Here is a 24621-nt window from a genome sequence, read left to right on the forward strand (position 1 = left end):
TCTCTGCCCCATGGTAGCAAAAAAGCTATGGGTAAGTGAACCCCAATTTTTTTCCCAAAGGTATGACCCCCACTTTCCTTTTCTGCCCAAGGTACAAGAAGACATTGTTCAGAATACAGTATTGACATGGCTATTATACTCAGGAAAACCAAGTACAGCAGAAGGCGATGGAAGCAGACGTCACAGATAAAGGCAGAAGACCCTTTTATTTCGCATAGACAAAATGCAAAGAGTGTCTCATTAAATTAATATTAAAAAAAAAAAACCAAATCAATCCCCTCACTCCACTGACATCACTCATCCTAATTAACAACAAAAAAAGAACAATCAAGGACCCATTTTCTAACTTAAAAAAAAAGTGCAAACATGACAAAAGACTTTTTGTTTTTCCAAATCAATGTTCCCGTTGAATTCACAAATAGGGTGGGTTTTTTTTTTTTTGTGATTTTTTTTTTTCCCTTTTAAATCTTGTCTGATGGAACTTCCAGTTAAAATGTTTTAGTTAAGTCTCCATGCACTTCGTAGAAAATCAGTAAAAACACAAACGCCTGTGAAGATCAGAAAACTGGACTCTTTTACCCAAAAATTCAGAAGTCCAGTCAGATGAAGCTCACACTCAGACAGAAAAAAAGCAAGAGAGTCTTTGCACTGTCTGTCGTTCATATTATTTTTTTTTTGTCAAATATTTTGGCAATCTTCTTCTTTAATTATAAATATTGGAATTCAATAAAAAAAGGTAGCTTTCATTGGATTTTTTTTTTCAGTGTAAATATTTACAGCCACTGTCCAGCCATGCTCTTTTTGTTATACCAGGGTGTAAGATTTTGCGTAGGGATTGTTTCCTTTCAAGTGGCCCCGGGAGTCCAGCAGGGATTCTTGGGAGCTGCTCATTTTTGCTGCCTGTCCTAGCTCAGCTCCTTCTCGCTGAGGTAACGTGGCCACAGCACCAGGTTGCCACGACTGTACTTCTCTTGTGGAGGATGTCTCCATGGGTATCGGCTCCAGGACGGTGGGGCGCTTCAAGGTTCGGCTTTTCTGCGGCTCCAAGCAGGCTTGCCCCAAACCCAGGTCTCTGCTTGTGCCCTGCACGCCACGGTTCAATAAAAAGTCCATCCTAAGGTAGGGTGGCAAATGCATGAGATCACCTGGGGAGGCAAAAGTGAAAAATAAGTCCTTACAGTCATGCGCTGTGTTACAGTCACCTACTGGCTGGGGGATTTGGCCACCAAAGCAGAGTATCTGTAATCAATCCAGCTGCAGTGTTTATAATTGAGATATTGTTTGTTGGCCATTCACTACATCTGTGATCATACAGAATCAAGGGTAATGGGTCAACAAACTCGTTTTGGGCAGATTCCTAAGAACTCACTATTAATATTTGTTTTCATAACAGAATGACTATAATGAGAAGTGCGGTGTGTTTTACATGCACTCACAGCGTGAAGAAGATAAATGGAGAAGACCAGGAAGTTTTTCTCAAAATCCTAAATGAAGGTCTTGGTTTTTGTTCATCAAAACTTGGAAAATGTGGAGGGTCAGTAGATTTCCATTTCTGATTTTTCATTTTAAATGAAAACCTTCACAATTACAATTAGTGACCCCCAATCTAGAGTAGAATGACTGAATTATTTAAAATGGATGCATGAGTGGCAGGGCTCTCGTTTTAAGGAGATTTCTGAATAAAGCAGAAAAGCATATAACAACATTTACCTGCCATCCATCATCAAACCACCAATGATTTTCTACACTGTGGCCATCAATACACTGCTGTTTTGTGGCAGCAAAATGCATTGGGGCTGGCACCCTAGCTCTTGCATCAACCTTCTTTTTTGTTCTGTATTGTCGAGGAAACCTCTTATTCATTATTTCCCCCGATACCTGGGCATTTTTATGTGAGCCTGGTGATGGCAGCCTGCTCAGTCCAGAGGATTTGCCTTTGCAAAGCTACTGAGTTCAAACTGGTGCCTTGGACCTGCTGTCTGGAATTAGGCAGGGGTGAGTGCTACCTTCCACGTATCCATACATGTATTAGATTTGCTACAGAAATGAGATTGGCTTATTTATTCTAGCCCTGCCTGTTAGGCATTCATAAAGTTGCTTCAAGGAAATGAGGGGCAATCAGGCACATAATGACATTCCCTTCTAAAAATATTTGATGGTGTAGCTTAACATATACATGAACAAAAGCACTGTTACAGGCACATTCAAGAGCAGTATCTCCCCTTCTTTACACTATACCTCTGCAGTATATAGCTTCCCTTTTATGGCTGATATCAAACCCATAGTCTCATCTACAAGTGGGATGCATCCTGAATGTTTAAAGTAGAAGACTCTTGGCACTACTACACCTGTGTCTACATGAGCTATTTACGGCAGTAGAAATTAAGGCTGACCTGTGCCAGTGGCATAAACAGTAGACCAGGAAAGCACTTCTTTGTAATAAAACAATATATAACAATTTCATTTTTCCTAACCAAGCTAAAAGCTGCCCAATGATCTAAAATAAAACAGCTCTTTTCCTGTCTCATATAAGCCAAGGCACTGCAAATCTTACCTAAAAGACTAACAGCATCTGCTCTATCCTTAATTTCAGGTCACAGACAGAGAATTGCTGAGAAGTTACATTTGGACAGAATCACTGTTTATTCTTACAGAAATCCCCCAGGCACTGTCTGACACCATATGTTTTATTCTAGCTACGTCTCCAACAGAGATGCATGGTACACGGTATTTAACCCCCATAGAGTAAGCTGCGCGTATTTCACGATTAGGCTGACATATGCACCACGGCAACATTTACGTAAGGTTGGGGAGAGAGAGGGGGAGGTTTGTGCTTATAATCATACTGATTGCCACTTGAAAAATGAATTGTGGTAACATCAAGTGGTTTTACTCATTTACTTTATTTTCCTACAGTACCTTTCGTGCCAAACACATTCAGCGTATGAGACCTATTTCAGCTGAGACAGCAATGTACCTGCTGCGGGGGGTAAAGTACGTCAGGATACGGACACACGGACTGGCAGGCGCAGGCAGGCGCCGACTGACTCCACTTAACTACAGGCATCGAGCTGAGCTGCCTGCGGGTACATCCCTGCTGCCCAGCAGCTGCGCTGCTCCCTTTGCACCCCGACCCCGATACCCTGGCCACCCATGCTGCACCCCAGTTATTTTCCTTCTGGGTTCCCTTCTGGACTGAGTCCTTCCAAAACTCAGTTGTGGGGGGCAGTTTGCTCCAAAGACCGTTCCCCGTGGGCTGCAGGGAGGAGACAGCCTGGATGGGAAACGCTCGTATCGCTCGCTCCCTGCGGCTGTACCTTTTGCAGCATCGCAGTATCCTAAATAAGGAGCCTTATCGCTACCCACTCCTCCCCAGTGGGGGAGAGAGACAAGAGTGTAGGAGTGAGTGATGCTGCCCCCGCGTACCTGTCTCTGCCCGCTAACGAAGGCAGCGAGGGCCTTCGTTTGGCTGCCGCAGGCGTGGGTTATCACCGTCAGGGCCCCAGCGAAGGCAGGCAGCAAAGCACACCTCTGAGATGGCAATAGTAGGCGTGAAAACTTTGTGACTAACTGTAATACCAAGGTAATACCTTCCCTCTTGTCAGGGATGTTTAGAGACTGCTGGGGTCAGAAAGCAGGGTTTCTCTCGCGTTCCCATGCTTGCCCTCCATGCGACGGAGGGGTCCCTCAGCCCCAGCAGAAGAGGACCAATTTTCTACACAGAACCCCCATCCCTATTTCCCACAACAACAGGCCTCTTCCCAAAGATACCTGTTGCCCTAACACTGGCTGTGACGGGCTGCTGCCAAGCGGCACAATGCCCGCTGCTTTATTAAGACCAGCCAGGTCATTTCACACATATTCCGTCTCACTACTGCATTTTCTGTTTTATGGTCGCCTTTCTGGGAAGGAGCTGGTGCGGAGCAGAAGCTGGAGCATGGCTCATTGGCAGTCCCCCATGGTCACCTCGGAGAGATGCTTCTGTGTCTTAACACATCGCTACTTCTTGAGGGCGATGGATATGCACGCATTATAAAAAAGATGAGTGCTGAGCCTTACAGAGATGAAGGTTGGTTTTCAAGCTGCTGTCTAGACATTTCTCACGTGTATTTAAGAGCTTCAGGCTATGTAAAAAAGACCTTTTTTTCCCCTCCCTAAATCTACATAAGAAATCACAGTCAATAATCTGTATAAACAATATGCATTTTACTGTAATTTTCTAAATGTCTGGGGGCAAAGTTCCAACAGGATTGCAGTACTGAGAAACCAGAGAGTGTAACTTGTTCTCCAATGCTGGATACACAATGCACAATGTATGACACGGCTTACACAGAGCACTCATTATTTGATATGATGTACACATTTTCCTATCATAAGCAGTGCCAGTGCTCCTTCTTAGCTGTAAGAAGCATCTTTCCCTGCAACTGCTTATAAAACAAAGCAGATTATTAAAATCATTGGAAAAGAAAAATTTTGGGAATGGAACTTTTCTTCTTTGGTAGGATTGAAATGGTCTCACAGGATGCAAAAAGTCATTTATAGAAACTAATGTGTTTCTGACTTAAAAACAGTCTTTGAACTATAACCACAGGGGTTCACTTTTGACATTCCTACATCAATTCTGAAGGTATTTTTGAGAAGATTAAAAGCCTCTTGCCATATCTATGGAGTTACTTGGAAAGACTTTGGTTCTCATCCTTCTGGAGACAACAGTGTAGCCATTTTTTTGGTTTCTTGCTATTCAGATGAGTGATTTTTGGTTTTAGTCAAAGCATTGTGAAGTTTCAGGATGGTTCATTGCCTTTGATGCTCTAATTACCTCTTTTCAGTGGCGTGTGTGCCTTATTAGTAATGAAAGCATACCTTTCAAGTGCATGAGCACTGCAAATGAGCATGTTTAATAATTCATGCATTTTGGCTTTATTAGTACAAAAGACATTCTAAAACTATATTTTGCTGATGCATTTTTTAAAAAGGGAAATTTGCTGTATTTATAAACACCGAGTTTATACACAAATCATAAACATTCAGTCAAATCTGAATGCGGCAATTTAAGCCAGAGCTACCTCAGTCTTATTTTTTTCTGAGTGGCTAACACTCTAATGAATTATTTAGTGTAGTACATTTACGAAAATGTTAGCTTCAATAAATATTTGTAAACAAATGTTAAAAGTCACTTCCTATGACATTTACCATACACAACACATTCTACCAAAAAGGGAGCATTTTCTGAGGTCATGTGGCACTGGGCAAAAAAATATTTACCTTTATTTCACTACAGCTAAGATGATATAAAAAGTTTTGCAAAAACAATAGATATTTTTATCCTCCTTCTGGAGATCAGCTTTGGGTATGGGAAGGTTTGGGATGAATCTGGCAGGCTACATGGAGGAAAAAATACCGCTGCTCAAATTTTCTGGGATTTTATTCAAGACAGCTATCTTGTTTGCAGAACTAAACCAAGCTGAGATGCACTCCTTTCTCCCTGAAGATTTACTTTATACCTCTTTCAAATGCCAGAGAGCTTACATGTATTTTTGCTTTCATCTGCTCCAGAAAATCTATGGATTTGTGCTATATTCAACACAAAGATCATCACAGACTGCAAAAAAGATGCTCTTACCAAGTTGTCACGATAGCTATATGCATTTTCTCATGAATCATAACTTCTACTAAAGCAAAAGCAATTTGTCTTCACAACACTCCCAACACAGACACCCTCGGCAATGATGACTGCCTGATGATTTTCAAGCTTTGATTGCCATTTGAAGGAAATTCCATGCTATTTGAAAGATTATTTTAGAGACGTTTATAAAGTAGGGTTGGTGACTATGACAGGATATTTTATTTAACAAAGGTAAGAATAAGTCTGGGTGAATGGGGCATCCACACAGCTTGCTTCAACAGGCAAGTAGGTAAAAAAAGCTCTTAAAGACCTTTCTGACATGATCTCACGGGATCAGAGATCATGCCAGAACTGAATCCGTACAGCTCTGTTAGCACAGGTTAGGTGCCTTGCTGATGTCATTACGTTGATTGGGACCTGAGTGTACAACTCTTCATGACATTGTGGAGTGCTGGGGGTGTACCAGCACTGGCAAAGATGAAGTGCCACTGTGTTGGGCATCTCTTGGCTTGTCCTGAATTTGGAAGGGGAAGCACTGATGGGATATTGTGTTTTCCTTTGAAAGGAAGCAAGGAAGACAGAGCTACTGACAGCTAGCTTTCAAGGTCAGGTTTATGCTGATTAAAAAGTTTAGTGTGGTTTTCCAGCTCACTAGCACAGTAAATAAATCAGTGAAGCCTTTGCCGGTACTCACAGGCTGATTTTCAGAAAAAGGACTGCCTATAGGAAAAGCTTATATTAGAAATGAGGAAACGGTGGAGTGTGTGCAAGGCCAAGGTGAGAGGTTCGGTAAAAAAAGAGCACAAGCAATGTTCAGAGGTCTTTGTCACTTCAAACACTGACACACCATCAAAAGCTAGCAGGCAAAGCTTTCTTAGCTGCAGCTTGAGCTGAAGCCCGACTGATAGCAGCAATAACATTTCTTACAATTGCTGCTGTCAGTGTTTGAAACCAGCTGGTGCTCCCTCACTGTCCATCTTCTGTCTGTGTATCCTGCACTGAACCCGCAGAAGAGCCTGCACCACGTTGCAATCATTCCCACACCAACAGGCTAAGAATCAGACCTGCAGGGCTCACAGCACACAGATATAAATACACTTAATGAGCGATAAAGCCAACTCTTTCATTACCTTGATCGCGTGTCCTGCTCAGCCAAGCAGAAGGGTAAAAAGCCTCAGTCCTGCACCTCCTTGCTTGGCTGACACAGGTCTCAGCCTGGTGGTGCCTCAGTGAAGAGCTCAGCACCGGCTCTGCTCTCCTGGCTTGTTAGCCGGGAAAAGGGACGGGCTGCAAAGGGAAGCAAGGGGAACCTTTCCAGATGCAGAGTCATTCCTGCCCCGAAGCGGTGGATCGGTGCAGGGAGCAGCTGCTCCCAGCATCCAGCTGAACTTTGTGGTGCCTCCCTTGATGCAGCACCCAGCTGAAGGGTCAGGTAGACACTTGTTGGAAACTTGGAGGATAATGAAATGAAGAGAACCAAAACAGTAGGCAGGCTTTAACTTATGCCTGTGTTTGTTTTGCTGGTTTGTTTTTTTTTTTTTCCCCAGGATCTGTTCAGTGTGGAACTGCCTTCCCAATGCTCTTTGTTTAATTATTTTTTTCTTGTAAATGTTGCGGTAAAATGCCACAACTGAACAATAAAAACTTTCTGAAGGATTCTTTGAATAACAGAGCTCCACTCTCTAGACCCAGTATTGATGAGTAATGGAAATAGAGGTGAAATTTCCCCATGCAAATTACTGATTGCTCGAATGAATGGGAACCTCAGCTCGCTCTCAGTCAACAGGAACACACCATCAACAAGTTCAGGAGCTCACAGACTCCTTCTGAGCCTACTTTTTCAATACAAAAATTGGCTTTCATAATTCTGCAGCCCTCTAAGGTGATCCAGCATAAAAGACAAAAGGTCCAAGTACTCCCTTAAATTAGAGGCTTAGCAAGCAGCCAAGAGGCAGAAGGGGAGAGGAAGGAGGGAGGCAGCAGGGCACTGTTATCTCATTAGCGAAGAAGCTGCTGTGAGGGCAGGCGGGCGCTCTTCCCTTCTTCGGAGTATCTTCAACCTCTGCCCAGCTGCCCGAGAAAAATGATCGAACAGCTCAACGTTTGGGGGATGCTTTTAAACCGACTGAATGCATAACATTAAACAAGGCCAATAAGGTGTCTGCATGCATTTCAGCTGCTAACCTGCAGCTGCCTGGTCCCCTTTGCCATACAGGCAATTGCCACAGCTCTGCCCTTCGTGGCTTTGTGACTCGCGCCATTACACCTTTTGGGCTTCTCACAGTGTTTTGGCAGATGACATAAAACCACGTCTTTACACTGTTCAAGTTTCTGATCACATAGACAGGTAATAGCCAAAACACCTTAGAAAAATATGCCAAGTTTCCCATTTCTAGATGGAGAAATCAGAATTCCCTATCAACCCTGCAAGGCTGTATGTTACCTTGGCAAGTTTCATTTTTCTTTCTCCATGAAAACTGTATCCTCATTGATAATTTGAAGATCTGTAACACTTAAATGTTGCATGTTGCAGTCTGCTAAAACTGATATTTTCATAAAAGCATTAAAAATGCCAGCTATGTTTCGCACAGCAAAATAAAAACAACAGTTGCTGTTGACTACAATCATTGGAGTTCTCTCTTAAGAAACACCAGGGTATCCGTAAAACTGTAATTCAGGAGCCAAATTTGCTACTGGTATAAATCAGAGTAGCTGTATTGATTTCAGCAGGACTGTAAATTGATTTATACTTCCTGGAGATTAGGTTTAAGTGACTGAAAATGAGGATTCCAACTAATGTGGATCTTTTTTTTTAAAGATGATTCATTTCATTATTTAGATTTAAGCCTTCTAATTCCAAGAAAAAGTCCTTAATCAATGTGTCTTAAAGCAAAAGCATGACTGCCATAGTTTAACTGAGATCATACATCTGTAATACATCAACGTAACACACCGTGCATCTGTCTAACTGAATGCCAGGAGACATGATTATCACATTGTTTTCTACTCCTGAAAGGTCTAATGAAACAGGAATTGAAGCTCATTTTTAGTTTGTATTTCTCTAAGCAGAACTTTGGTCTTTCATACAGCGCTGCACTTTTAAAAGACCTGTTAAATGCTTTGTACCTTTCAGAAGTAACTTTAAGGAGAACTGACATGTTCTTAAGGGCCTTTGTGCCAGTGAGCTGGTGGTGTAAGGAAGGTAAAACTGATTAACTCCAGGGGCCAGACAGATTTAGACCGTGTGGAGATGCCATGTGGATGTTCAGCCTCACAGGGCTGGTACTCCTGCTGAACTGAGGCCTTCCTGTTTCGATTTAGTGCAACATTTAAGTCATAAAAACTTGTAAAAGGGACCTCACCATGTAAATCAATATGCATTCCAAAACTAAAGTCAGAAAAATTGTCAATAAATAATGAAATGGTGATAGAAAAGTAAAGTATGGGAGCTCTCCCTTCCCATCTTCACCTTGTCACGCAAGCTGCTTCATACATTTTTAAGGATGCTCTGAGACAGTGCTCTCCTGCCCACTGGCTGAGCTAGGAAAGCCGGGCTGAAGCCCTTGCTCAGGTGCCTCTGGTTGGCAACAGTGGAGATTTAAGACTCGTTTGCTGATCCTGCGTGCAGTGAACAGAAGCTGTTCAATTATACATCACTTCAGTGGAGGGTTAAATTGATTGTGACTCCATGGAAACTGGCATCCTTCGCAGGTTTATTCCTGGCATGTCTTGGGAGCCCAGATTCCGCACAGAGGCTGGAGAGGTGAGGAGTTCGAACTGTACTTACGATTCACCGCAATCAGTGGGAGCCACTCCTTTGACCTCAACAGGCTCTGCACCATGCCCATGAGTTCACAGCTAAACCTGACCATGCCAAGGCGATGGGTAAGCATAACGCTCTACAAACAGTTATGGGGAGGTCAGGCTACAACAAGGAAACCAACACCAGCACTGCCCTGCTGCTCTGCTGAAGATATATTCATGGATGAATTACTGTAATTCAGTCTCCACATGTCCATCAGTTTGAATCACCTGAGTGATGCTGACAGGGTGCATCATTGCATTTTTGTTAATTAATCCACTGGAAGCAGAAGTCCAGCTCTCAGATTTAAATTAAGGATGCTGGCATGAAAATGGGAACAATACTGAAATACATGCACATGTACATAGAGCCATGCTCTGAAGGTCAGCATATAAAGAAGCCCTTACAAGGATGGCAAAGACTGTCACTACAGTCAGATTAAGAATGTACTGTTAGTTTGTTTCTCTAGAGGTATCAGTTTCTACTTTACTTTCAAGAAATAACACAAGTGTGGCCTTTCTTGCAGGTAAGATTTGGTTTATATTTTCAGACGCCTATGGATCTCCTATAGATCTCAGATTACATTAAGGTCCTGTGGCACAGGGGAAATGAGCAGAGCCTGCTGTGTGTGACGTCAGTTAAAGCAGTAACAGCTGTCAATGACCGCAAGGACCTTAAAGTGAGGCCAGGTCAGTTCCTGTCTGTATGGAAACAACTGCTTCTGGTTACCTCGGGCTGACTGAAAGGCCACGCAAAAATCACACACTATGTCTCAACATTATCAAGTGAAATGCTTTGACATTTTCAAAATGAAAATGGCATGAGCAGGCCGTTTCTAGTTTTTGCAGAGACAAGGTTTAAGATATGGACTCTTAACAAAACTGCTCTAAAAATCTATTATTTTAATTGGACACCACATCTTTGGTTTGATTTGGAACATTTCCTGGTAGTTTTAGAAATTTAACATTGCAGTTATGACTGTAAGAATGTGATAGTAGCTGAAAATTTACTGATAAATGCAATTCTTGCTTTAGGCATAAAGCTCTCCACTAAATACAGTTGGATCCAATGCTTCCAATCATACAGAAAACATGGGTAGTCTATTTTAATAGTTGCAGCTGATGAAAAAAAAAAAAAAGACCACAAAGCAAATAATCAGCTTTAGAAAAAATAAATTAAATTCAAATCTTAAAAAAAATCTCACTTTTAATAAGAAAGATTTTGCTGGTAATAAAAAGATAGGAAACAGGTATTCTTGAAAGGGGGTTTCCCTTAACATGCAACTTTCAATCTAAAAGAAAGAAAAAAAAAACCCAATAGTATTACAAACCAGCACAGTTTGGGATACTGTATGTTTCCAAAGTCAATATTAATTTTAAAATCAAAAGAACAAATAAAGTAGATAACAACAGGAAAAGTTAATTGTGCTGCTACGCACTGCTAGTCGAGACCCTGAGGAATTGGTACCAGTTGTTTCTCTCCTCTAATTAAAAAAAAAATCAAATCAGTCTTCCTAACACCAGTATCACTGATCCATATATGTCAGTTGTAAAAATAATTCAAATTACTTTTCTCATTAATGAACTGAATTTAGCTTTTAGGCATCTTGTACACTACCTAAAACAGAATTTTCACATTCCAATTCCATGGAAACTTTGAATTTGTAACCAAACAGCTGCCCTATTTAAACTCATGATTCACACTGATATAGTTTTCCTTCCCGATCTCACAACATTTTGGCTTCTGATCTGGACCTGTTTAGGTTTATTTTTATTGTACTGGCAAGGTTAAAAAAGTTGTAGTGTGAACCTTTCTCTCTGTAAATCCACCAGAAAAATAACGCAAGCCAGTTATTTCAAGTATGTAGTCATGTCAAATTAAATGCAGAATTGAGTGGTTTTCATCCCTCCAGAACATTCAGCTTTTGAACAGCAGAAGGAGAAAAAGCTCTTGATACTCTGCAGAAATAAAACCTGAGACAGGATAAAGAAAATCTACTCTCATCATTGATGTGCCATTTCTATCATAAGAAGAAAACAGCATAGTCTGCCTCTTTGTGACACGTTCCTAGTTTTCCAACAGAGCAATAGAAAATAAAAAGAATGTGTTACAGGCACAAGATAATTGAATAAGGTAATGTTAGAGATGCTCATCTGGGGGAGTAATTTCAGAATCTGTCACGTACATGTAAGTATACATACAAGTAAGTTAACATACATGTTAAGAGTATTTACTACAGCTAAATAGGCAAGAAGTTATTTTTCCCACTTACAACTCTTCTGCCTGTCTTGCTGTTTTCCCACCTTCCTATTTTGAGTTGTCTCCTTATGTAGATTTCTCAGAACTGGACCTTGGACATGGTGGAGTCAGGATGATGGTTTCTTTCTTTTATATACACACTATATGTGGTGTGTATATATACATATAAATATAAATATATATGTCCATATAAATATATACATATAAATACATATGTACATATAGGTGTGTATATACATATATGTATGTATATATACATACATTTGTATGTATATATTGGTTTTGAAAGCAGACAGTGCAAGTGTAGAACTAAAAAAGAAAATAATCCATATGTTATCCTTTTCTTACTTTGCTTTAGGATTTCTGAACAAAAAAGGTCAAACATAGATTCCCACATATCTTCAAGAAATTCAGTTTTGGATCTGAAAACTGTGGATCTGTACAATTTTATTTTCAGTCAATGCAGAATAATACAATATGCATGGGAAAAGGAGGCAAAAGGTGAGCTTGGAGGCCCTAAGTCCCAGCCATACTGAATCCCCAGCAGCCAAATTTATATCGGATTCAGTTACTGCTGCAGCTTATACAGCGTTGTCAGCAACTTTGCAACAGAAAGCAAGTCTCTAAATAGCCTCCATCACTGTGTCGCACTTGTCTGCATTGGTAGAAGAGGGAAATAGCTCCTTCACCTTTGAACTCATAGATCAGTGGAAAAAGAGTTCACATCTTTTTATCTCGAGTTACAGGGCTGACATTGGAAATACACTGTGCTTTCTATTACTGTATGGTTCATATTTTCCTTATTATTCTAAGCAGCTTATTTTTAGCTGTAGTGACTGAATACTGGAAAAGAAGTTTTGTGTCTTGACTTGCATGTTTAAAACAACATTTATGAACTGCAGGTGATGTCCAATCTCTATTTTAAGGGATCCTTGTAAACAATTATTTAATAAAGTATTTCCATTCTGTAGCTTAAGGCTTGTCTACAAGCTAAGACTTTGCTGTTCAAGTCTGCAGGATTAGTCAAAGCAGCAAGAAATTTGTAAATTGGGTCAAGAATGCTAATTAAGGCATCTTAAATACTGGAACAACTTGATCATTCAGCAAAGCTGGAGAGGTTAGACCAGTGTTCTCAACTTTTCTAGTACATATGCAGTAGGCTTAGGGCTAGACTCAAGGCTGCTTGACTCAGGTGCCCAAGTGAAAAAACTCAGACCAAAGAAGTACCCATACTTGCTCACTGAGAGCTTGACTGACAGCAGCCCTGTCCTGTCCTCTGGCTGCTGCGAGAAGGTGGTGGCTGCCAGCCAAATCTCCCCCTCTGAGACAGAGAGGCCAAGCAGAAGGGCTGGCAGAGGCCAAGCAGGATGGAGCGCTGCCCTTGTGCATCAACCAACAGCGCAAGGACCGCAAGAGGAGAATGCTTCCAGTGGAGCAGGGGCTTAGCAAACTGGTGCTCCTGCTTTGTGCAGGTGTAGGGACCGAGGAGAGCACGCATCGTCCCCATGGAGAAATGGGGTGTTCTTGCCATCTTCAAGGCTGTGAAATCAGCCTCAGGAAAATCTTTTTTTTCAGAGCTTGCCTGGCTGCAACATCCTTGTCTCCCCATCCACGTGCAGGTTTCTTTCCAAATGGATTCCTTTCATCAGCTGAAAGTTTATAGAGGAGGTTCTGAGATATAAAATCTTAGGATGCTTTAAATGGATTTCAAAATCTCCTGCTTGGATATACCCAGTGAATGACCTCTCTTCTCTGGAAGTGTTTCTGAGATGTTGTTAGTCCTTCAGGGTTTTATATATTAATGTGATCTCCAAAGAGGCAAGGAAGCAGGATTTTCAAAATGAGCTTGCACTTGTTCTGTGACATCAGGTAGACAAGTTTCTGCCTGGTCCAAATAAAGGTAATCCTTAAGGATAATGTCATATATTTGAAGAGGTTCTTTTTAGTGCTGATTAGCATCAGAGAAAAATATATTCTGGGGTGTGAGTTTTGCAGTACCCCTGTGAAAGGGAGCTTTCTGCAAATAGTAAGAGACGTGATGAAAATTTTCTAGGTATTTCCTATTCAAGCACCAGTCAGATATTATTTCTTCCAAGCATGAATTCCATTGCTAGAGGATGCAAGTTGTCTGTCCATAAAAAAAGACATAAGTAGCACTTGGGAAGCACAGAAATATCAAAATATTTCCCAGTTAATAGCTGTTCTTTTCTCAAGAACAATAATTTAGGAGTAAAGAGAGAAAAAAACCCAAGAGGCTTCTTGGCTGAGGCTATTACCAAGATTTAAAATTATAATAACAAGAATCTATTTTTAATAAACTGCTACTGCAATGTTTATTGCAGTTAAGAATAATTGCTATGATAACTCAATTTGTGGTTAATAATTTTAAAATAGAAAAGAGAAACATTATTATAAAACCTTTTCAACTTCTACAATTATCTTCCACTTTTTTACATTACAGACTCTTTGATGGCACAGTTGGGAGATAGGAAAAGAGTATATTTCTTTCCAATTTCTGTCCCACCCAGTTTCTGAATGTAAGATTTGAATGACGACTTTGGAGGACAAAGGACTAACACATTTGTCAACCTCCCAGGTAAACTTTGGGTAACAATTGTTGAAATTTTTTAATATTAATATGAAAAAGTGCCTCAGTTTTGATCTGGAAGGACCTAGTATACTGTTGAGATGATTGCCCACTATGCCTATTCCTTGAGGATGTGATCTTGCTAACGAAACTTCTAGTTAGTGACAACTGTGGGGAGGAGAACAGTAATCATAATCCCAAACTTCTGGGAGTTTTGATGCTGAGAAAGATGCAATGCTAACCAAGTATTGATATCATTTTTATACCATGAAGAAAACACTGCACAGATCTTAGGAATTGAAGACTCACTTTTCTAAAGGATGTGATTTATCCCAAGTGTTTAAAATACTGCTATGCTATCTCTACTGCTTCAATTTTGTCTTTTAATGTGCCTCCTGGGACACATGAGTATTCTGATGGCTTACAGAGAACTGTCAACATCTGCAGTGGGTCACCTTCAAGGCCTGGGCAGATTAGGTCTGCCAGCTCTGTGAAGTCCACAAAAACCCATGTGCAGGTCTGCATCCACTCTTTCATTTTTGGAAGCTATGCAGAAGCTGTTCTTAAGCAAAAATTTCAGTTTGCTTGGTGGTTTCTAATGTGTTATTGTAAAAGGAAATATAATTATGTTATTGTTGATGCTGAAGCAAAACCTACAAATAATCTCATCTTTTTCCAAAAATCTGTCTATGAAGTTGTAAAGATCAGAACATGCCAGGATGCATAAGACATGCTTTCAAAACACTGAATGTAGGAATTAATTAAAAAAAAAATCTTACTTCCCTGTTCCATTTCCCGTAGCTATGACTTTTGAAAAGTTTACGAAAAATGCAACTCCTAAAATACTTTTTATTGAAGACTGTTTAATAACACTTTCTCTATATACTTGAAATTTTTGCCCTGGTATCAAGACAATGATGCAGAAAACATCTACAACTACTCGTACAGACAACTGGAAGTAGCCTTATGTCTAAGCAAGCTGACTGATATCCAAAGATCACCTCCTCCAAGCTCAATGAGCAGAAACTCAGGCAAAAATGCCAGGAGGCTTGCATGGATGAACAAGGGAGCTCCTGGCAAAACTCAAACACAAAGAGGGAGTACACAGAGGGTGGAAGCAGGCACAGGTAACCTGGAGGGAATACAGAGAGACTGTCCAAGCATGCAGAAATGTGGTTAGGAAAGTCAAAGCCCAGCTGGAGCTGAATCTGGCCAGGGATGTCAAAGACAACAAGGAAGGCTTCTATAAGTATATAGGTGACAAAAGGAAGGTCAGGGAAAATGTGTCCCTGCTGCTGAATGGAGCAGGGAACCTAATAACACAGGACTTGGAAAAGGCTGAGGTCTTGAATGCTTTATTTGCCTCAGTGTTTACTAGCAAGACCAGCCTTCAGGAATCCCAGGTCCATGAGATCAGTGGAAGAGTCTGGAGCAAGAAAGACTTCCCCTTGGTGGACAAGGATCAGGTCAGGGAATACTTAAGCAAACAAGACCTACATAAATCCATGGGCCTTGATGGGATGCACCTACAAGTGCTGAGGGAACTGGCAGATGTCATTGTGAGGCCACTCAATAATCTTTGATTGATCTTGGTTGTTGGAAGAAGTGCCTGAAGACTGGAAGAAAGCAAATGTCACTCCCATCTTCAAGAAGGACAAGAAGGAGGACCCAGGAACTTACAGGCCACTCAGCCTCATCTCCGTCCCTGGGAAAGTGATGGAGAAGCTAATCCTGGAAACCATTTCCAAGCACATGAAGACAAGAAGGTGATCAGGAGTAGGCAGCATGGATACACCAAGGGGAAGTCATGCTTGACCAGCCTGATAACCTTCTGCAGTGAGATGACAGGCTTGGTATATGAGTGGAAGTCTGTCGCTATTGTCTACCTTGACTTCAGTAAGACTTTTGACACTCTCATAAGATCCTCATGGAGAAGCTGATGAATTATGGGCTGGATGAGCAGAGAGTGAGGTGGATTGAAAACTGGCTGAACAGCTGGGTCTAGGAGATGGTGGTCAGTGGAACAAAGTCTAGTTGAAGGCCAGTAACTAGTGGTGTACCCCAGGGGTCAATACTGGGTCTAATCCTGTTCAACAGCTTCATTAATGGTCTGGATGGTGGGGAAGAGCATACTCTCAGCAAGTTTACTGATGATGCAAAACTGGGAGGAGGAGGAGTGGCTGATACATCAGAGGATTGTGCTGCCATCCAGAGCGACCTTGCCAGGATGGATAAATGGGCGAACGCAAACCTCATGCAGATCAACAAGGGGAAGTGCAAAGTCCTGCACCTGTGGAGGAACAACCCCATGCACCAGTACATGCGGGGGTCCACCCAGCTTGAAAGCAGCTTTGCAGAAAAGGCCCTGGGTGTTCTGGTGGACACCAAGGTGAACATGAAGCAGCAATGTGCCATTATGACAAAGAAGGCCAGCTGTAACCTGGGTTGTAATAGGAATGTTGCCAGCATGTCAGGGGAGGTTGTGCTTCCCTCAGCATTGTTGAGGCCACACCTGGAGTGCTGTGTCCAGCTCTGGGCTCACCAGTAAAAGAGAGATGTGGAGCTACTGGAGATACTCCAGCTAAGAGCCACTAAGATGATTAAAGGACTGCAGCTTCTCTCCTATGAGGAAAGGCTGAGAGAGCTGCTCTTAAAGGCTCAGGGAGGATCTCATTGATGTATACAAATTCCTGAAGGGATGGTGCAGAGGATGGAGCCAGACTCTTCTCAGTGGTGCCCAGTGACAGGACCAGAGGCAATGGGCACAAACTGAAACACAGGAGGCTCTGTCTGAACATCAGGAAACATTTACTTACTGTGAGAGTGACTGAGCTCCCGCACCCAGAGAGGTTGTGGAGTTTCCATCCTTGGAGATACTCAAAATCCATGGTCCTGGACAACCTACCATAGGTGGCCCTTATTGAATAGGGGGGGGTTAGACAAGATGACCTCCAGAGGTTCCTTCCAACCTCAACCATTCTGTGATTCCGTGATGCAATAACTTCAGTTGAAAGGTAGAGATATGTACTACAGCACAATACATTTTGCAGTCTGAATTATAAAAGAATAACCATGTCAAATATCCAGATCATTCTGAAATCCCAGTGCATGTCTCAGATTCAGTATGACAAAATCACTTTGTTTCCTTATTTACTATTTACTGTGACATTAGGTATGATTGCTCTATTTTTCTTTATAAAATTATCATTATTGTTTCATGGTAAAATCTTTGCATTTTTAGCTTCCATGTCTGAGCTGAATTCATGAAACTGATTCTTGTTTCTATAAACTAAATGTCAAGAAAAAGGTGTAGAAGTCAGAAGCCATTTTGACTGCTAACCTGAGTGTGTATCTGCAGCACCAGCTGACTAGAACAGAAAAGGTCTATTAGAAGACTTACAGTGGGCTAGAATACGAGGCAATCAACTATTACGCATTACTAATTACAGAGTTAGAGTTGTACATAATGTGTAGAAGTTCTGAAAAGACAGTCCTAATTTATAGTTCTAGTGCTAGAAATGATCAATTACTAAGCTTGCCTAGACATCTTACAAGCCATCCAAATATAATTCAAGCTGATGGGGGGATCAAATGTTTTGATTCAATTTCTGAACAAAGATGGTATGGAAGTTGGGAACAGCAGGTTGATGTTAGCCCCCAGAATACAAGTCATTGAATCTTGATCACCGCTTTTCTTCCTCCAGGGAAAAAGCATTCAGGTTCTCTACTCCTAATCATTAACCATCTCAGTTTGGAGCAACCTGAGGTCTCAAACACTGCCTGTTGGATAAAGCAGATGGTTTGATCAGCAGGCTTGACTATACAGGTACAAAAGAATCCTATGAGATGCTCAGGAAAAGCAAGGGAACAATCAGGGACATGAGTTTGGATGCCCTCAGAAACTCACAGGAAGGTCTTCTGAAGTCAAGTCTCAGGTGGTCTAACATTTTGCTTGCTCATACCAAACATGGTAGCAACAAGCTAAGAAATAGGTGGTGTAAGAGCTCAGTCAGTTATGGCTGACAAAGGCTTCACCAGTAAACTCCATTGTTACCTTTCTTGAGTAAAGTTGCAGCCTTGCCATTGGGTAGGTTAGTTTCAAAATGTCTCATTTATTAAAATAACTTTTTGTTACAGTCTTTCTGAGATTGTCTTATAATTGTTGGGGATTATTTTGAAAAACAACTACTACTTATTGCAGACTCCTAAACCTCTATTGCAACCATAAAAGTTGCAATAGGTAGCATTACAGGCAGTTTGAAATTTGAAATCGGAAATTAGGAAGGAGGAGGCATAAGTTATTGCAAGTGACATTGTACAAGAAAGAGATCAAGTTGGGGGACAACAAAAGCAAAGCACCATGAAAACAGGTAAAAGTTATCTTGAACGAAAAGGCTGACTTCAACAAAGAATAAAAATGTGCTGAAGAAGCACAGTCAGTGTTTCATCTCAGATGTTCTCATCTACTTAATCTAAATACCTTAACTTTTTTATTTCTTCTCCATGTACCCAAACGTAGAATTCCTTTGATTAATTGTATTTGAGTTATTAATTACTTCCACAGAATTTCTGAAGTGGTAGGTGAAAGAAGAAAGATGGCCAGTAAGTCTTTCCTTACTAATTTGAACACTAAAAATATTGATCTGTCTGCTACTACTGAAAATTCTTTCTACCCATATATTTTTGTTTAAAGCCCTTCATAAAGTAACCTTTAATAACATAGCATTCAATATTTAGGGCCCAACATTCAAGTTGCTCCACTGGAACACTCAATTTTTTTCAAGGTATTGAAGCTAATTATTCATTTCATAATATATTTAATTTCCTCACTGCAAATGAAAGCTAAAGCTAGTCAAGGAAATCAGGTAAAAATTCAAGCCATTTAAACTAACAGTGCTAAAGATGGCTACAAGTCTGTAATTTACTAGAGGGGCTCTGATGATGTTCCAACCCCGGAAGCTTTTAACTCAAGCACAGGGACCAAATTTTGGTGCTGGATGCCCTCAAGAAAATCATCTTTATATGGAATATATTAGAATATTTCCAAATACTAAATATCCATAAATAATGTATTTGGAACATGAAAGGAAAGGAGTAAGCTATTTGTTAAAGAAATGATAAAAAATGTTTGTTGACTGACTGGAAGGAGAGGGCTGTAATTTTGACTTAGCTAAGAATGCTTCCCTTTAGCAGAGCAAGGACAAATATTTATCTTACTTTTTTTTTGAGTTAGAAATGAAAATTATTTCTATCTTTATCTGTTTCTGCAGCTCCTGGGTTTGTGGTTCTACTCTGTGACTACACAGAAATCAGTCATTTCTCCCACTATTTCATTTCCTACTTATTTTCCTTCTTATCTGTCTGTATGATACACTAATTTCCTGCCTTGTGTTTTATAACTTTCTACTTTCTGCTTGGTCTTTTTCTTCCCATGTTCTCCTTTTAGCTTTCTCTAGCAAAACCTTTATTCCTTCTTTTCAGTGTTAGGTCCTGCTTTTGAATGACTTTCCTGATACCACTGTCTATTTTCCATTCCTCTGTCCCCACAACAACTGCTTTTCCATTTATGATGTATATTAAGCAAAAGACCTCTTTTTTACACGTATAAACACTACTGATTACATTCTGTGTATATAAGTAGTCCCACCCACACTGGCAAATCTATATACTAAATAAAAATAAAATAAAATAAAATAAAATAAAATAAAATAAAATAAAATAAAATAAATCTTGTTTTCAGAAAGCATACAAATGTAATTATGCCGCTTTCCCATGTGAAACCTCCTCACATTGTGTATTCTGTAATAAAGACTGACAGGTCTTCTGAGAAGATTTTATAATATGTTTGATCTCAGAGTACCGCAGATAATCTACCTATGCTATTGTGCACTAGGATATCACCAGAAACAGCATTCTTTGTGAACTGGAAATTTGATTGAGCCCAATAGATAGATGTCCCTCAGGCACCTTCAGTCAGTAAGAAGTTGGAGTGGGTTTAAATTTGTCTGAAGGTAGAAGGCTCCATATCCCTTGAGCTATTGCACTGTCCTCATTTTCTCAATTTTTTATTCTCCCCACTTTAGATAATCCTAGTTCGATATTAGGAGATGTCAAAGAGAGAGTATAACAGCTCAAGAACATCACTGAAGGGTTATTACATCTTTGACAAGCTACAAGGCAGAAGGGATAGTACATCTTCTACAATCTGTCTTTATGAACTGTTCTGACAGCAAACCTTTGCTCTCAAGCACAAAGTATTGCTTTAAGACATGTTTTATTAGTGGGCGGTTTGAGTTGGAGATAGGCGTATGTACCCCCATATGGTCTTATTTATCCCAGAAGGGTCTATTGCCTGATGGCTGCAGCTGTAGAGGAATGGATTTGATGGTCTAGACAGTCCCTTTCTGTTCCTAAATTTCTAAGTTCCTAATTTTTCTTTATATGGGAGAACATACTCAAATGTTATATTTGCTGGGACAAAAAGCAATTACCTCTGTAAGCAGTTACAGGATACATCGTGCACTTTTTTCTTCCTTGTGATATGCCCTCTCCTGTTAGCCAGCCTAGGCACGGGGTGAAATGCTCACCCCAAGGACCAAAACGTTACCTCTAGTGTCTCACCTGGCCGATGTGCCTTTGGAACTGCCATGTTCATCACTCGCCCTCCATCCTGAGGTTTGGGGGGGGATGCAGTAAACCTGCAAATCCCCGACTCTGACGGCGTACTTGAGGTCAGACTGTCTGTGTAGTCATTAGTCCCTGCCGTGAGCTGCTCCGATGATGTGTCTGATATGAAGCATTCTGTAATGGTGAACTTGGCATGTCTCAGCTGCTCTTCCATTTTTGCATGCTCATATGCTCTCGCTAGCTCTTCGTATGTTGAGGAGGCACTTTCTGTGGAGACCATGCTGCTTCTTGCTCGATCTATAAATATAAATAATGAAAGAAATATGAATAATGAGAGAAAGAAAACACATGCATAATCCTTTTTTGGAAGAAAAGCTATGAACATGATAGTATTTCTTAATAAAATACACAGCCCTTGAAATTATCAAGGTGATTTAAATGAGTCTGCTTCACTATAAATGTCTGCACCATTTTTAGTTTAGTCATTTACTTGATAATTACAGATAAACTGAAGTCTTATTCTGCTAGGAGCATTATGTGTCAGCATGAAATTAATGTTTTACAAGAAATCACCTTTAATACATGAAAAATGTTACTTTTTTTTTTTTACAAAAAATCATTTCTCTAAAAGTTTTAACTTGCCTTAAATTTGCCTTAAAAATGTTAGAAACCCACAAAACAGGTTTAGCAAAATGAGGAACAGCTTCTTTACATTATCTTTTTAATGCATCTCAGAAATATTTCTGTGAGGTGATGTCTAGGTGAGAAAGGATAGTTTTCCTGTACCTGTTTCAATCTTATAACTTTTTTTTGAGAAAGCCCTGAGGACAAAGGTCAAATACAAAGGCAGCATCTCTCAGACATTGTCTCTCTAGACACCAGGTGAAATACTAACTCATTTAATACGGAACAAAGGTCTTATGAAAGCAATATGGTTTGGTAGCTACCAGCCTGCAGTCATTCAGGTGCTTTTTTCAATGCTGCTGAAGCTAATGGGGGCTTCATATTTGACACACAGGCTACTATGACCTAGAAGCTGTTCTTTTCTGCTGATGAGTTTCTGAGAATATCAATATTTCTTAAAGAAGCACTATTATTGAAGATATAAATGGCTACTGATACATTAAAAAGCATTCTGGAAATGCAGCACTCATTTCTGTGGGGACAAATCACTGGTCTGTGACAAATCACACCTCTACTTCGGTGGGCTCGAAGAGCAGAGAACTTTCAAAAGTTCCTTGGGCAGAAGTCGTGTTTCATCACAGGATGTGTACAATTTCAGACTTTGTTGGTGATGTTCAATAAGCAGGCACAATGTAATAGCTAATTCATACAAATGGGACTCCTACAGCAGCCAGAGGCAACTGTGTTGTTATTGCAAAACTTTATCTTTTTTATTGCATGCTAGGATCTTTGCATCAGTTTTCACTGTGCACAAAGAACAACACTCCTGCCGCTTGTAAATAGGACCATGCATCATTTAAAATGACAAGTGCTTCTACAATATGGTGTAACTTCCTTAAGATTTTGAGCTGGCCAGAACTTAAATGAAGCTTTTTCCTTCCCCTGCCACCCCCCCGAAACATCATTCTGTTTTTCACATTTGATTTGCAAATCAGACCAAAATAATGTCTTTCCAAACTTCCAATCACCTGGAAACTCCTGGAAGGCTGCAGTTGCCCAGTGCCATAGAGCAGTGTCTGTAAATCTGATGGTCATGCAAAGATCCCAGTTTGGTCCATGAAGCTCAGGACCTACAGCTTCCTGTATCCCATGCCCTGGGGAGACTATTCCAGGAAGAATCTGCTTGAACACCTACTTTAGATTTGATGAAAGTACATCCAAGCCCAGGGCGAACTTCAAGAAACCTTGGTTCATCAGAAAATTTCTAATGGCCTCTAGTCAGAACATTAGAACTTAGTTACAACTATGAACTGCTGCAGTGCGTATCTCCTAGGCTTAAGAGCTACTGATTTGTAAACTTGGAATTGTTTTGATAAGAAGTGCTAAATTCTGCCAAATATCAATGGCATCAACTAGATTCAGAAATCTGAACTCCATGTTGCAAAAGTGATCAAATATGGACACTAGTTCAAATGATTCTTGAACACATAATTTGGATACATCGAATATAATGTTTATATGGAAATTTTAAACTTCTGAAGTACTTAGATTAAACTGACTCTATTCTTTCCCCAGAAACAAAGTGTCATAATAGAGCTACATTTTGGCACAAGAAAACCTTTCTTGAACATGATCTAAAGCTTGCTATTCCTTACATAAATCACTGTGTGTTCAAGGGTAGACACAGAGGAGTAGGAAGGTATCCATGTTAAAACGCAGATTATGAAGTCTGTTAACAAAATTGCATGTAGTTTGTCTATTAAACCACACAGAAAATTGAATTCTCCGCCCTTTGCCATGGGCACTGGAAAATATCCTTGGGTGACAGAATGTTGGAACACATGCAAGCGCACCTGAAATCTGGAATGTCTATAAAAAGGGTTTCTGACATAACATTTGCTATCTATATTTGTATCTGTATAGCTATTAGAGGTAATCCTTAAAGCCTTATGGTAATTCTACCTGAAGAAATCAGGATGAAGTTTGCCAGCTGCCTAGAGGTACCTACTGAGTGCTGTTACCTATACATAGGGGTCTGCAAGTTTAAGAGGCTGAATTGTGAAAAGATGAGAACTCCAATCTATAAATTACTGGATGTAAGGGAACTCAGATGCTTGTTCTTATAGAGAGAATAAAAACAGTCATACTGGTTTTCATAGTGAAAGGCCAGTCACACCTACTGTTTTGTAGCTCTAACACATAGCTTTTTCACGTGACAAATGCTTTTCCCCTAAAATCAGGATGGAAGGTAAGCAATTCCTTCTGAGGAGTCCAGAGTAAGCCTGGATTTGCTTCTGTCAGACATACCTTTGAATAGTGTTTTACCTTTCTTCATATTTAACCTTTATTAGATTTGCTTTGTGGCTATTCTTCTACTTAATCATTTGCTCATTTATTTGCCTTTTTTTTGTCACTTGTTCAGTGTACGGCAGAGGAGAAAGCTTTTTTTTGTCAGTTACAATTGCATTTATAATGTGACTTTATAAAGACTGCAGGCAGAATATGTATTCAGTGTGTCCCCACTTATCATCTAGAGGAATAAAACCTATGCTGTTTCTCAGGGAAATCAGAGCTAGCTGCTGCAGTATTCAGTGGTATGAATGGATTTTGACTTGGACTCTAATTCCAGATTTTTCCATCTCATTTTTCCCTCTTAGAACAAACCCTATGAACATATTACATGAATGGGAAAAGGAAAATATTAACCTCAATGTAGCTCAAACATTAAAACCATTCCACCTATGACTTGAGGGCATATTCTTGGTTGCTAATACTGCCCCTTCCTGGTCAATACCATTTCAGGCACGAAATCCTCCTACTTTTTCTTTCAGATACAGGAAGTACAGCACTTCAGCTACAGGAAAAATTACCACCATATCTTTCAAAGGACTCCAGTATGCATGTATAGCATGAGAAACCATGGGCACAGTATTTGTTCTCATTAGCACTACGTGCATTTGTGGCACCCCTTATAAATAGCCTGTAGAAAAACACCCTAGCAAGGAAAAAATAGTGACACCTAAGCACCAAATGAAGTACATCAAGGACCAAGAAGGCTACTGCAGTTACTGCTGTCCCTTTTTCACAGAGCAGCCT

At 40.3% G+C, this 24621-nt stretch overlaps 1 protein-coding gene across 3 annotated transcripts in view; it reads right to left on the minus strand.

Moving 5' to 3' along the window:
- Positions 1 to 804: 804 nt before the first annotated feature.
- The window catches only part of DSCAM (DS cell adhesion molecule), a 435274-nt gene continuing 411457 nt past the window's right edge, over positions 805 to 24621 (minus strand). For 2 of the 3 annotated variants that reach the window (XM_075710780.1, XM_075710770.1), the window contains exons 32-33: positions 20896 to 21198; positions 805 to 1145 (exon numbers count right to left, since the gene is read on the minus strand). In XM_075710780.1, coding sequence (XP_075566895.1) covers positions 805 to 1145; positions 20896 to 21198 — 644 coding nt within the window. Of the gene's footprint in view, positions 1146 to 13138; positions 13147 to 20895; positions 21199 to 24621 lie in introns of all 3 variants that reach the window. The other variant, XM_075710791.1, reaches the window with a different exon arrangement.

Source organism: Pelecanus crispus, chromosome 1 (genome assembly GCF_030463565.1).
Source record: "Pelecanus crispus isolate bPelCri1 chromosome 1, bPelCri1.pri, whole genome shotgun sequence".
Lineage (NCBI taxonomy): Eukaryota > Metazoa > Chordata > Aves > Pelecaniformes > Pelecanidae > Pelecanus > Pelecanus crispus.